At 35.8% G+C, this 15,840-nt stretch overlaps 1 protein-coding gene across 5 annotated transcripts in view; it reads right to left on the reverse strand.

The window, feature by feature from the left end:
- The window catches only part of LOC131035216 (uncharacterized), a 324,651-nt gene that overhangs the window by 281,931 nt on the left and 26,880 nt on the right, over positions 1 to 15,840 (reverse strand). For all 5 annotated transcript variants that reach the window (XM_057966868.2, XM_057966870.2, XM_057966869.2 and 2 more), the window contains exon 4: positions 9,278 to 9,331. In XM_057966868.2, the coding sequence (XP_057822851.2) occupies positions 9,278 to 9,331 (54 nt within the window). The remainder of the gene's footprint in view (positions 1 to 9,277; positions 9,332 to 15,840) is intronic.

The raw sequence follows: 15,840 nt of genomic DNA on the forward strand, positions 1-15,840 counted from the left end.
TAGTATAGCTGTTTGTTGTTACTTATGCTTTGATATATGAATGTTTTGTTACATGAATAGTTGGTACGTGTGGGAAATCCTTGTTTTACCCGTGAGTTTACCAACCTCACATTAAGGGCTAAACATTTTACATGTTAGTTTGTAGTTGGGATGGGTGTTTATGTTTGAGTCACTAAGAGGTTCCCGTGGGTAGTTGGTAGTTAGTGACGGTTGGCAACTTGGCCAACCGTCGAGTCTATATATGATTCAGATGGAACCTCGGCAAGGATGGTATTGTACAGACATATTCTCGAGAATTCAATAAAGATATCATTCTTCTGGTATAGCTGTTTGTTGTTACTTATGCTTTGATATATGAATGTTTTGTTACATGAATAGTTGGTACATGTGGGAAATCCTTGTTTTACCCGTGAGTTTACACAACCTCACATTAAGGGCTAAACAATTAGGATCCGTTCCCTTATCCTAAATTTCTTGAGGAAGCACCTGCCTCTTGATCTATTTGTGGAATTGACAAAGTCAACTTTGAGCAACTTAGCTCCTATTGCTATCAAAATTTTGGATTATGGTTTCTTTCTTCTTTGCTTTAAATCAATAGATGATTGCAACTTTGTGAAGCAGAAAGACCCTTGGTTCTATGATTAGTCAAGCCTTTTCTTAACCCCTCGGTCCCCATTTTTTGATCCAATAGCTACAAAAATTAGTTCTATTCCTCTCTGGAACAAATTATATAATCTCCCTGTAATTGTTTGGGATTCAAATCTCATCCAAAACATGATTGATCAAGTTGGATCCTTTGTTAAGTGGGACTTTGACTTAGTGGAATCTTCATGCAAATACACAAGGGTTTATGCCATGGTTGACATTTTGAAGCTTGTGTAAATGTTTTTCAAATTCCAATTCAATGATCAAGGTATTTATATAATGTTGTTGTATTTCAATGTAAATGTTTATCACAATATAATTGTTCTGGTGATTAATTATATTCTGTGTATTGCAGGTGGAGATAGAGGATTAATAATTTCGATGTCTTCTCCATTTATCATTGATCGGTATATATAAAAAAATAGGGACTATCAAGTGACACCTTGATCGGACATGTCTATTAGACATGGCCGATCAAGATGCCACTTGATCGTGCCTTTTCATTTGCAATACATAACCAATCTAATGCCGATATTAATCGGTGTCAATGTGTAACAATGAAGTCCGATAGCTAATTGGTGGCATTAGCAATGAAGCCCGATAAATAATCGGTGGCATTAACAATGAAGCCCGATAACTAATCGATGGCATTAACAATGAAGCCCGATAACAATCGGGATATCAAGGTTATTGTTTATTGTTAGATTGCAATGTTTATATATTAACACAGATCGTGAAATACAATCCTAGCATGATCGTAAATTTAACATCAGTTTGTATGATTATAATCGGTAAAACCGATAATGCACCATACATATAAGGAGAGCAATTATAATAGTAATATCAGATGATAGAACAAAGGAATAATAAGTGAAGTCTGTTATAGTCTATCGATGAGATAGATGATTGAATGAGAGACTTCATTTATCTCTCATTCAATCATTTATCTTACCGAAGCTATCATGTATCAACACTCCCTCTTAGCTCGGGAAGATGAATGACAAACAACATATCTAGCATCACATTTCTCATGTTGATCAATATTCCTTATGTAGTTTTATAATCTCACTCTCTCCAAAGGATCATATCACCTAAAACATGTGACATGACGTATCACCTAAACACGTGATACAAGAAGTCATATCACCTAAGCACGTGACATGAAGTATCACCTAAACACGTGATACAAGAAGTTCACCACATTAACTTGTGATGACAAGATATCACCTACGCACGTGCTATCAGTGTTGCAAAGCAAGCAATACTAAGGATAAATGCATGAGAATAATTAAATCCTCACTTTATCCAAATTGTGGTATGTGCACTGACATTTTCAAATGTCTTTACCACAATATAATCATGGCACATCCATGACATACTAGGAATCACACATGATATCTGGTTTGATCATTATAAGATCGTCACCTTATAATGTCTTCATACAAGTGTTCATTATCTGAGAGATCGTCACCCTTTAGAAATGTACACAGGGGGTGGAGCCCATAAAAGTCATAGCACGACAAAGAAGTTTACACATTAAACATCTTATTAATATATAAGTACAGATTACAAAGAAAATTACCTTTCAATCATACCAAGACCTTTTCTGAAGTGCTCAACCTTGACTCTAGAAAGTGGTTTGGTAAGAATATCTGCTGTCTGATCTCCTGTACAAATGTATTCCAACTGGATCACATTCCTGTCTACCATATCTTGCACATAATGGTAAGGAATCTCAATATGCTTGGATCTGTCATGAAACACCGGATTCACTGAAAGTTTTATGCAACTCTGGTTGTCACAATGAAAAACTGTAGGTTTCATTGGTTCACCGAATAATCCCACAAGCAACTTCCTAAGCCATACTGCCTCTCGAGCAGCCATGGAAGCTGCAATATATTCGGCCTCAGTGGAACTCTGTGCTACTGATGACTGCCTTCTGCTGATCCAGGATATCATGGCTGAACCTAAACTGAAACAGCATCCTGAGGTGCTTTTCCTGTCAATTACACTTCCAGCCCAATCTGAATCTGTGAATCCGTGTAAATTTAGATCAACTCTCTCATACTTGAGACCAAGCTTTAGAGTACCTTGTAGGTATCTCATGATATGTTTTACTGCTACCAGGTGTATCTCCTTTAGATCACACATAAACTGACTCAAAGCATTAATTGCATAACAAATATTTGGTCTCGTATTTACCAGATACATTAGGGACCCAATCATTTGCCTGTATAGAGTAGGATCTGTGGGTTGTGATTCTATTGCTGCTTCCTTAAGTTTATGAAGGTTTGTTTCCATCAGAGAAGTCATAGGTCTGCAGTTCAACATTTCAAATCTCTTCAAAATGTCCAAGGTATACTTACCCTGGTTTAGTATAATGCCATCAGAATTCTGCCATACTTCCAATCCTAGGAAGTAATGAAGGAGTCCCAAGTCCTTCGTGTCAAATTCTTTAGCAAGGTCTTTCTTGCACTGATCTATGAGGTGATCTTCTCCTGTGATGAGCAAATCATCAACATATAGAATCAATATCAGCATATCACCTTTGTCTTGCTTATAGTAGAGATTTGGACCTGCATCATTCTTTGAGAAGCCTAGCCCTGTGAGATAATTGTCAATTCTTTCATACCAGACCCTGGGAGCCTGTTTAAGCCCATAAAGAGCTTTCTTGAGTCTACACAAATGAAACTCTGCATCATGATTCTCAAACCCTTCAGGTTTCTCTAGATATACTACTTCTACAATCTTTCCATTAAGGAATGTTGTCTTTACATCCATCTGATGTACTTTCCATCCCTTTGTTGCTGCAATGGCTAAGACTGCTCTTACTAAGGTGTATCTAGCTACAGGTGCAAAGGTTTCTTCATAATCAATTCCTTCCTTTTGTGAGAACCCTCTGGCTACAAATTTGGCCTTGTGTTTCTCAATGCTGCCATCTGCAACATGTTTGATCTTGAAAAGCCATTTGGAGGAAACCACAGATTTTCCAGATGGCCTAGGAACAATCTCCCAAACATCATTTTTCATAATGGACTGATATTCCTCAAACGTGGCATTCTTCCATACTTGATGTTTAAGTGCATTTGATACATTGGTAGGTTTAGCTTTTGAAAGATCATTCATGAGGGCAACATAGCTGGTGAATTTATTAGGCCTTTTGCTTTCTCTGAAGGTTCGTGAAGGGGCAGCATACTTCTGAGCTTCTTCTACAGTTTTGGTGGCCCATAGTGGTCTTTTCTTGAGATTTTCTCTACGTCGGTTTTGAATCTCACCTTCATTTTCCTCAAGATTCTCCCTCTGAAGCTCAGGGGGCCAGGATCTTCATCTATGCTAGGGGTAGGAACATGGACTTCAAGTTCCATGGAACTTTGGGATCTTTTGGAGGCTAAGTCTTCTTCAAAAATTACATCCCTACTAAGTTCAACATGCCTTTGACCAGGTATATAGATTCTGTAAGCCTTGGAGGTTTCACTATACCCAACAAGTATTCCCCTTTTTCCAAAAGGCTCTAGTTTTGACCTTTTCTCTTTAGGTACATGAATATAAAGAGGGTACCCAAATATCCTAAGATGGTTGATATCTGACTTTGTTTTAGTAAAAACTTCCTCAGGGGTTTTGTCTTCAATATGAGAGTGAGGACATCTATTTTGCATATACACGACAGTGCTGGTGGCTTCTGCCCAAAGATTGGTATTTAGGTTTTGATCAAGGAGCATAGCTTTGCTAGCTTCTACAATTGTCCTATTTTTCCTCTCAGCTACCCCATTTTGTTGAGGATTATAAGGTATAGTAAGCTCCCTCTTAATCCCAACATTTTTACAAAAATCCTTAAACAAATCTGAGGTGTATTCCCCCCCATTGTCAGTTCTTAAGGTTTTAACTTTATTTCCTGAGGAGTTTTCTGTTAGTGATTTAAATTCTTTGAACCTATTAAGGATCTCTTCTGATTCTTTACATTTCAGAAAGTAGATCCAAGTCTTTCTAGAGTAGTCATCCACAAATATTACATAATACAAAAATCCTCCTAAAGAGGGCACAGACATAGGTCTACATACATCAGAGTGGACTAATTCTAAAACATTACTTGTTTTCCTAGTACTATTTTGAAAAGAACCCTTGGTATTTTTACCTAGGGCACATCCCTTGCATGCCCCTGAATGATACTGCTTTAACTTGGGTAAACCTATGACAAGGTTTTCCATAGATGATAAAGCTCTGAAATTCAGGTGCCCTAGTCTTCTATGCCAAACTTCATTAGCATCTGCACCTTCATGGATTAGGGCTAGGTTGGGCTCTGTGCACAGCTCATACAGGTAGCCTTGTCTTTGACCAATGGTTTTGGCTTTCTTAATGGACGAATTCTTTGGCCAAGCCAATACTTTGTTGTCCATGAAGGTCACCCTATACCCATTATCCTCTAGTGCTAAGATGGAGACTAGATTCCTCTTGATGCCTAGGACATATAGTACTCCTGTAAGTTGTAATGATAAGCCTGACTTCAGTCTGATGGTGTAGGTTCCAATTCCTCTGACCGGATGTGCAGAGTCATCCCGATTGTCACTTCCTCATCAGTCTCCTCTATCATGGAGTTCTTTAAACCCTGTAATATGTCTGGATGAGCCACTGACGATCAACCATGAGTTAGCTTTGTTTGATGCTTGGTTTGAAAGTGTTGAGTAGAGTACATATTTCTCAGAGTCATCTTCTCCCTTTGATTTTCCAGCTTTGGCAAATGTAGCTTGTTGTTTAGCCCTTTCAGGACATTTAGCAACATAGTGCCCGAATTTGTCACACCTGTAACATTGAATATGGGAGAGATCCTTCTTGGAGGTATTCTTGCCTTAACGACCTTTGCTCTTCTTAAATTGTTTCTTCTTGCTTTTCTTATTGAAGTTCGTATTTAGGACTTGGAGATCTTCATCTATATTCTTTTGTTTGATCCCTTTCTTATTTAACCTTGACTCTTCTTGAAGACAATCTGCTCTTAGCCTCTCAAATTTTGGATATTTAGCCCTTGCACTAATACCTTGGACGAACATTTCCCATATACTAGGCAACCCATCTAGGGCAATGAGTGTTAACTCTTTGCTTTGGATCTCATATCCAAGTGTTGCTAGTTCATCCCTTAGGGCTGATATCCGCATGAAGTAGGCATTGACTGACTCCCCTTTGATCATACTTATATGATTTATTTCTCTTTTTAAGGCCAAGGTTCTACTTGCATTGGATATCTCAAATGCATTTTCATGTGCTTTGAACATATGGTAGGCCGTCTCATGTTTCTTTATGATAGGCATAATATTATTCCTCACCCCATCAACTATGATTTTTATGGCCTTTTCATTGCCTTCGATCCATGTCGTTTTGTCAGGTTCATTCTCAGGTTCTTTAGATTCAGCTTTTACAAATGATTCAACTTTATTCTCTCTTAAAATCATCTTAATTCTGAACTTCCATGCTGAGAAATTGTCACCTCCTTCAAGCCTATCCTCAAATCTAATAGTGTTGGCCATTTGGAGAAATGCAATGTTAGATATATTCTTGACTTGAATTTTTCACAAATTTGAAAGACGCGGGTTCGATCTATCGGCGCTCTGATACCATGTAAATATTTTTCAAATTCCAATTCAATGATCAAGGTATATATATAATGTTGTTGTATTTCAATGTAAATGTTTATCACAATATAATTGTTCTGGTGATTAATTATATTCTGTGTATTGCAGGTGGAGATAGAGCATTAATAATTTCGATGTCTTCTCCATTTATCATTAATCGGTATATATAAAAAAATAGGGACGATCAAGTGACACCTTGATCGGACATGTCTATTAGACATGGCCGATCAAGATGCCACTTGATCGTGCCTTTTCATTTGCAATACGTAACCAATCTAATGCCGATATTAATCGGTGTCAATGTGTAACAATGAAGTCCGATAGCTAATCAGTGGCATTAGCAATGAAGCCCAATAACTAATCGGTAGCATTAACAATGAAGCCCGATAACAATAGGGATATCAAAATTACTGTTTATTGTTAGATTGCAATGTTTATATATTAACACAGATAGTGAAATACGATCCTAGCATGATCATAAATTTAACATCAGTTTGTATGATTATAATCTTAAAAAAACCGATAATGCACCATATATATAAGTAGAGCAATTATAATAGTAATATCAGATGATAGAACAAAAGAATAATAAGTGAAATCTATTATAGTCTATCGATGAGATAGATGATTGAATGAGAGACTTCATTTATCTCTCATTCAATCATTTATCTTACCGAAGTCTCTCATTCAATCATTTATCTTACCGAAGCTGTCATGTATCAACAGCTTGTACCTCATTCTATCACAATTCATTCCTCTTTTGACACGTGGACTCAATTCTTAAACTATGAAAACCTTCCATTTAGATGGATTTGATCCAACGTGATTGGACATAAAATCACTGGTTTCTCTTCAATTAAATAATTTAAATTGCTAGGATCAAGGAAGATCTAACTCAAAAAATGGATTAAGAAGTTTGGCTCCCCAAACGTGGATTTCATCTAGCATAATCAGGGTAAGTCCATGGAATCTCTAATGGAGACAAGGCCTAAACCTACGATTTTAATAGATATCACGATCTCTGCAAAACTTCCCCACTCTCATAACCCTCCTACAAAAGATTTTTTTGGAATTAATCAACTTGTTGAGCGGGAGGCCACTTGTTTAGACATAGAGTGTAAGGTCCCCTATTAGGAGATAGCCTATTTTGAATTTTCAAATAATTAAACACAACTCATCATACTTATTATATTTTATTATGCATTTGTTAGCTCTAGGGGAACAATTAGTATATATCGTACAAGGGATAATCAACATAGCCCGGTCTAATCCCTAATCAATCCTAATGATCAAGCTTAGTGGAGATTGCGAAGTATCTTTGTTAGGGTGCCAAAAAACCATCCTCCACAAGTAGTGCCTTTGTATGATGTAACATATGCCCATTCCACCCAAGCCTTATCCATTGTCTTTGTATGATTTAGCACATGCCTATTCCACCGTAGGCCTTATCCATTGCCTTTGTATGATGTAGCACATGTCCATTCCACTGCAGGTCTTATCTACCTTGCGAGGTATTAATATCGCCCTTCCCTAACAATTCCACATCCAATCCTAGCATAGGTATTAGCAAAAAAACAAGGATTAGGCTATGAGTATACTAACTACTCATTTATTATTAATGTATATGAAATTAAGTACAACTGTAATACATATTGCAGTCTATATTAATATTACTAATAAATTCTGCATAAGAACATTATCAGGCTTCATATGTTAAGCATACATATTCAGCACATCCCCATGCATACCATCCAGAACAAAGATGTTACTGCCTGTAACTTAATAACAGTTCTGATCTGATCTGATCTGATCTATGGTGATGTCACTAGAGGCTTTTGATTCCTTTCATTTATATCTCTCAATGTGACTGAGGGAGAGGTCACATCTCTTCATCATGTATGCCCTTTGGCAAGAGACACACCATTTCACCATTAGCACCATTTGAAAGAGCGCAACTCTTCATTATTTCTGCCCTTTGAAAGGGACACAACCTTTCACAATCAGATCTGCACTTCTTATTTAAATCTGATCTGCACTTATGATTCCCAAATCATCCCCTCTCTAATGAGGTTCTCTTCTCCCTTTTATATCTCATGTTTGAGTAAGTCACAACTTTTCATTCCATATCTTTTGACCATTCATTGACTTATTTAAATTTTAATTATATTCTTTTATATTTTAAATTTTAATTTTATTTATTATTCTTTTGAATTTTACTAATATTATTATTATTTGCCATTAAATTCTATTTCAAAGTGAGGACATCACATAGAGGGTATTTTTCCTTTTATGGAAGATCTCGAGGCAAAGTTTCTAGATTTCAATGACCATGTTGATGTGGTTGTCCCATTAAGGAAATGCTCCATTGCCCAAACTACAAGTTGCATCCCAAAACCAAATATTAGAAGAAAGGACAAAAATCTGAAGCAGAGAATTTATGGATCGAAGATAGGGATACTGTTGATAATGGATCTCAATGGTCCATGGATGCCCTTTCTACCAAGAGCAAAAGGAAGGGCTTAGCCAAATGGAAGTGATGGCCTTTTCTAGTTTATTGGGGGTTCTCAGTTTGTATAGTTTCAAGTTCTTTTGTGTTCTCATTCCCTAGAGTCTATTCTCTGTTATCCTAGCTTCCTTTTGGGTTCTTTGTGCCTATCCTTTTCTTCTAAGTCAGTTCATTGTTTATTGTGCTTGACAAAGGTTGCATACCTTCTAATCTCTCAACTATAAAATGTGTCTTAGCTTTGAATAAACGACCCAGCACCACAAATTAATTCATTATTGTATATACAAAGTGTGCCATTTTTGTATTCCATTTTGAGGAGAATTAAAAGACCAATTCAATAAGAAAATCCAAGATCTAGTGATTGCTTTATGAAGAGCTCTTATTTATATTTTTCAGGTATGAGAAGGCGACATAATAGTAGGTATATGTATGATAAGAAAAGAATTCAAAGTTTATCTAGTTGCCTTAAACTCTTTCATGTAATGTAAGTGAGAAGAAGACTTACCTCAATTGCATTCTCTGATGTTACGTTTAGTAGGACACCTTGGTTCTCAAGAAACTACAAAAACAAAAAGAAACTCTCTTTGTAAGTAAAATCTCCATTAGAGCATAGTCACAAAACATAAATTCAATACTTAAATAACTTAGAAACACAAAGTATTCAGAAAGAGAACTTCAAATGTTGGAGGTAAACATAAATATAGTAATGGCAGCAAGTGAGTAAGCTTCATAACAAAATTGTCAAACAACAAAGGGCAACAACCCTAGAGGATTCAAGTTATCATTTAGGATAAAAGAGTTATTTGTAATATATCATCATAACTAATGAAACAATTTGAACTGTGTTTATAATAATCATCTCCTCTCCTCTAGACATATTATTTTCAAAGAAAAAGAGAAATGCCTTTAATCCTTAAAAAAAAGTATTCCCTTCAAGATTTTTCCACTTACTAGAACAGAAAACAAATACTTGTACTCCATAAACATGGTACTAAAGTCTTTATAATAATTCCTGCTGGCTGAAAAGGGTTCCATATACACGTATATCATTATATTCGAATATAGAATGGAAATTACAAATAGTAATTTCAAAGTATTCCTTATCCTGAAAGGATCTCTTTCTTAGTTTTCATACCATACTAGGTAAGACAATCTCATATCAAATGAACCTATCAAGCAAATACTAGTTAAATTACCAACATCTGGCTTCCTGCTGCATGGACTTCATAGGGCATAGAAATAGAATAACTAGAAGCTGAGAGACATCGAATTCAAAACTGATACCAAGACTGTCTAACAAAAAACCAAGAAAACAAGAAAAGAGAGCAATTTCATCAAAGGAGTTAATAAGTTTTGTGTTCATAACTGATAATAACTTACACATGTACCCCTATATAAACAAGTCCAAAGAGGAATGACATGGTCAAAAAAGACTGCAAAAGCAGAAAAAGAACCAAAATTTGGCAGTGTTTAACATAGACAGCTGAAGAAGATTTTGTGATTCCTGATATGGCAAAAATTGAGAATACATTAAAAAAAAAAAAAACTATATTAAATCCAAAGATGGAAAGAAAAAAACATTTGGACTCAGAAAAATAACAAGGTCAATGACAAGGGAAGGATTGTTGTTAAGGAAAGGAAAACCAACAATTATGAATGTAAGTCTAACAATAAAAAGATTGTGGGTAATAAGGAAAAGGAAGAGGAGAGATTCAACAACAATGAGGGTAGCTCCACGATCAAAGGGCTATCAAAGGAAAGGGAAGGATTGGAAGTGAAGAAAACAAGATATTAAGCATCAACTTAGAGTATGAAGTTGTAAGGCTTTAATTTTTCCTGAGAGATTATGGAATGGAGAACTGATAAGGAACCAAAACAATTACAGACAGACCAATTCTATAAGAAGAGACAAGATTTGTAGGTTTAAAGAGGAATGGAAGCTAGGAAAAACTAGTTTAATCAGAGAATCTGAGAAGGGTTATACAACTTCATCACTGAGGCCATTGTGATTGCCAAAAAAAGCATGTGATCCCAACACTCAACAAGACAAAAAATTCCAGAGCTCACAGAAGAAGTTAACCAAGACCTTATTTGACATTACAATGGGTGTTACTATTTTGACAACTAATGGTCAAGTTGACAAAAGATACTAGCTAAAGTACAGATCAGCCAGTTCTACCAAAGAAGACAAGGGTTGTAGGTTAAAAGATGAAATTAAGCCAGGCAGAGCTAGTTTAATCAGATAAGGGTTATAAAACTTGGAAAACCAAAGCATCAAGGCAAATCTGATACCCAAGATAGACAAAAACTACCAAAGTTCAGCAGATGCCAACCAAGACCTCGTCTGAAATTACAAGCGAAAGTATCATGTCAAGCGAAAGTATCATGTGCACAGAGAAAATGAATCCTAGCTGCAAAGTATCAGAAAATGAAAAATTCTAATTAAAAAAGCAGATCTAAGTATGCTAATCTACAAACACATACCGCTTAAAATTCAAAATATGAACAGCAATTACTCACAAATCTGAACTCTTGAAACTGCATCCACCTTTTCATTAAAACTGGAAGAATTACACTGTACAAATTCAACACTCAAATATGCACTCTCTGTCTGCTGTCTCTATCTCTGTTCTTTCGATGGTGTGTCCTAGGTCTCTTTTATACAACAAGAGAACTCCATGATTCACAATAAAATTCCCCAGTTCAGGATACTGCCTAGGCTAGAAGAAGAATCTAAAGCAAAAAAGCAACTAAAGCACCTTATACTAAGAAGAATAGCAGCTTCTCTCAGCTTCTCTCAGAATTTAGAATTGAATCTAAATATAAGAAAAAGAAAACAGCATACCCTTAAAAACACAAGAGATCTGTGGCCAGATAAAGAAAGGAAAAGATTGTTGTTTGTAATTAGGGCTGGCGGATTCCAATTGCCTTGGGCAACATTGGAATCCGCCTCCAACATATAGGGCCAGGCCCAATACCTCTCGGCTCCACCTAAAAGGTCTCCACGCTACATCCAAACCCAACTCGCCTCCATGATAGGGCCGACCCTATCCAATTCGCTTAAAAGGAATTAAATAAATTAATATGCTTAATTTGCAAAGAAGGCCGACATGATTAAGAAGTATTACTACTCCTATAAATAAAGCATATACTTCACATAACATCATTCATTCAATTTTGCAAGAAGGTGCGAAATATATTCTAAGGAAGCGAAATATATATTCAAGGCAGTTGATAACAGCGAACTTCATCAAAGGCAGCAGATCACCACCAAGAGATAGTGAACTCCATTAAGGCCCAAACAAACCCTATAGAAGGACTGTGAACTACTTGAAAGGTGCTGCTACCCTTGTTACACACAGCAAGTCTGATTAGGAGGACTGCAAATCATGATCTCCATTAGCAAACTAATTGTGTAGACTTCTATGTCATCTTCCTTGTGACTGCAACATCTATACTCCAGATAAGTGTGTAATTATCAGTTGAATTCAAAACCATAATCAGATCTGAGGATCTTTTCTGGCTGGGTTTTTCCTCCTAGGAGGTTTTCCCAGGGTAACCGTGTTTTGTCTTTATGCATTCATTTCCTTTACTATGCTTAAATCTGGAAAACAATAAATTTAATTAACCTAGTTAAAACTAATTCTGATTTTCTGAGTTTTATTCAATCTGAAAGTACTAAAATTAACAAAGATAAAACAAAAACTTAAAAACTGACTACTGCACCATATTCGGAGAGTGTGTCCTGATGGAGGAGAACAGCTGCCAAACACAACGGCTACAGAAAAATCAACAGTAGACAATGATTGATACATGGCCTAAGTGGAGAATTAAATTTGAAAACTAATTCAATCATTGAGGGATAACAAGATTGTTGCAGAAATCTTTAATACCAAGCAGAAAAGATGACAGTCAGTGTATGATACGAAAGGTTTAAGGAGCCAATTTCCAACTTAGAGAATCTTTCAACAGATGGATTGAAGAAAGGTTGGTGAATGAGCAATTATGGCCAAAGTACTACATGAAGGTCAAGATGGTACCACCAACAACATAATGCCGATGACAGCCTTGAATTTAAAAAGTGAAGATAAGGTGAATGCAACAGATACATTAAGTGATACTAATAATAGTACTGAAGTTTGCCAAAGCCTACATCCATATCAATGCTAAGAAAGGACACGATGAGCACATCTAAAGTTTAAACACCTAAAAGAAAAGGCAAAAAAAGACAAAATGTGTGGTGCATGGCATGCAACACAAATTGCAAACAAGTATGAACAGTTAAAATAACCAATTTTACAATTTGCAAAGTCAATCTTGGGCATTCTCCCTGAAATCGGTTACCAATGCCAATAAATGTTCAAGCAATGAATAAGGACCAACTTTTAAATCTGAAGTCTTGTTGATAAAGGGGGACAACCTAAGTTGGTGCACTTTATCTTAGGGATTAATTTATTGCAAGGAAGAACTTGGTGAAAGATTCAATTAACTGACATTGTGACCACAAATATTGGCTTGATGATGATAAACCAACTTGGCATTCAATATACAAGAATTTCAGTCACCTAACATGTGCATGGCAGGGGTGCAATGTGATAACCCTCGATTATATCACATGATGTAAGACTTTCTTAGGAATCATAAAAATTAATCTCTATTTTATAAATGCATTCATTGAAATTTACAAGCTTATTATCAGTGATAATATATATATGAATATATTAATGATAATTGGCATCAATAATTTTATTAATGTAAATGCTAAAGAATACACTAATAATGATGATAATATATATTAATAAGTTTATTAGTAATATATTAAATGTGGAAGTAATACATTAAAATAATGTTAATATATTAATAAAGAAGTAATATATTAATAATACGAAAACAACTATTTTTATTTCCCACCCCGTGGGAAGTGGTGGGATGGGGATCGCAGCTCTGGGGCTGTGACCACCATCACACCCTTTCCTGCGGAAGGGACCCCGTGGTGGGACACAACCCTTCCCTACCATGGGTACGAATAACCCGATAATGCTTGCAGAGAAGGGGACGGAAAAAAAGGAAAGAAAAGGGAAGTCGGCAGAGCATACACGGTGGAAGTCAAACTGACAAAGCAGCACAGCACTGAATTTTGAGGTGAGTAGAATATTAATAATTCGGGAGTCTAAGTCTGTAAAAGATTATAGAGGTGAATAGGGACAATAATTAAGTTCTGTCTTGTAGGGAATTAATGATAACGCAGTAAAAGAATTGTTAATACAGTTTGGTATGTATGTGGATGTACACACACACACACAGTATATATATATATGATTCCTGCCATCTGTGTAAGATGGAGAATTATATATATATATATATATGTGTGTGTGTGTGTGTGTGTGTGTGTGTGTGTGTGTGTGTGTGTGTGTGTGTGTATACACACTCATATATATATAAATATATTAATGAACATTTTAGAGTCAAAGATGTAAGCAGATGATCACAATATTGAATAAGCTATTAGGAAATGTTATGAAGCTATAAATGTTAATGATGATTACTTGACAAATAGTAATATGATATTATTAAATGAATTATGGGGACTAAGGGGAATTGACATAATTCTCTTAGTCCAATTTCAGGATTATTATAATCTCTGGTAGGCAGTATATACTGATTAATCATATGCATATGTGGTAGGCTTGGATGTAGGAATGCCTCATCCCAGTCGGGACGTGGTCATTGATGATCCTCCCTGGTAGACTTGGAGATAAGATGTATCATCCAAGACAGGAATGGAACATATGACGTTCTTCCTTGGTAGGCTTGGATGTAAGATGTAACATCCAAGACGGGAATCGATTATCTATCGATCCTCCCTGGTAGACTTGGATCCATGTATGGTTCCAAGAGGAGTGTTGGGAGTAGTTCTCCATGGGAAGACGGTCAATATGCTAGGGTCGCTTTGGATGGATCCTATATTCTCCAAGCTAGAGGGCCTGAGTGTATGAAACCCGACCTGGGGACATAACTTGAGACTTCGCCCCATGTACTTGTTAATTCTTTAAATCAAAATTTGTTAACTACATTATATATATATATATATATATATATATATATATATATATATATTGTCCATTTTATCTTCTTCTAACTTCGGTTTTGACAGGAAGATTAATACATAACTAGGAGGGACATTACATGCAATTTTATCATGGAATATCGAAGAGTATTAAGAAGTGAACATCAGTATGAAGACCCACACATTTAGCAAAGGGCTAACTTCGTTGGATTCTATTAGTAAGGTGCGGGGATAAATTTATTGCAAGGAACTCGGTAAATAATTAATTAGCTGATCTTGTGACCACCAAATATTGGCTTGATGATGGTAAAACAATTTCACATTCAATAAACAAGAATTTCAGTCATCTAACACATACATATCAGGGGTGCACTTTCATCATGGAATATCGAAGAATAATAAGAAGTGAACATTAGTATGAAGACCCAAATATTTAGTAAAGGGCTAACTTCTTTGGATTCTATTGACAATTATTACCTCAACAAAATAATTATCAACTCCATTAATAATTATGTTCTTTGTTCCATGGTGGTTTGCAGCTGGCTTCCTTAGGTAAATTGGAAACAACAGTTCTGATTCCACTAGATTCATAACCAATAATGGCGACCTTGCAATGTGTTGGACTAAAAACCCCTCTAGAGTAGTCTACTATAAGCATCTATGTGTTAACACAAAGCAAGCAATGTAGTTTCACAAGGTTAATGAGGAATCAACCAAATCAAGATCACATTTCAGAAAGGACTCTTGAATACAAGTTTTGAACTTTTAAGTCATTTGTGGTGTTACTAACGTGCAAAAAAATGCCCAAAATCCCATTTTCATAGAAAGCTCTCACCATGAAGACTGAAAAATTAAGTCAAGAACATGCAGTTTTTGCCATGATACTCAAATAGAAATTTGGAAGGCAAAATGAAACACAAAAATAGTGAGCCTCATTTGGTAAAATTGCGTGGTTTTTTTTTCGCATGGGTTTTTACCAAAACAATTTTTAGATTTCTTAC

The sequence above is a fragment of the Cryptomeria japonica genome, chromosome 5 (genome assembly GCF_030272615.1).
Source record: "Cryptomeria japonica chromosome 5, Sugi_1.0, whole genome shotgun sequence".
NCBI classification, from domain to species: domain Eukaryota; kingdom Viridiplantae; phylum Streptophyta; class Pinopsida; order Cupressales; family Cupressaceae; genus Cryptomeria; species Cryptomeria japonica.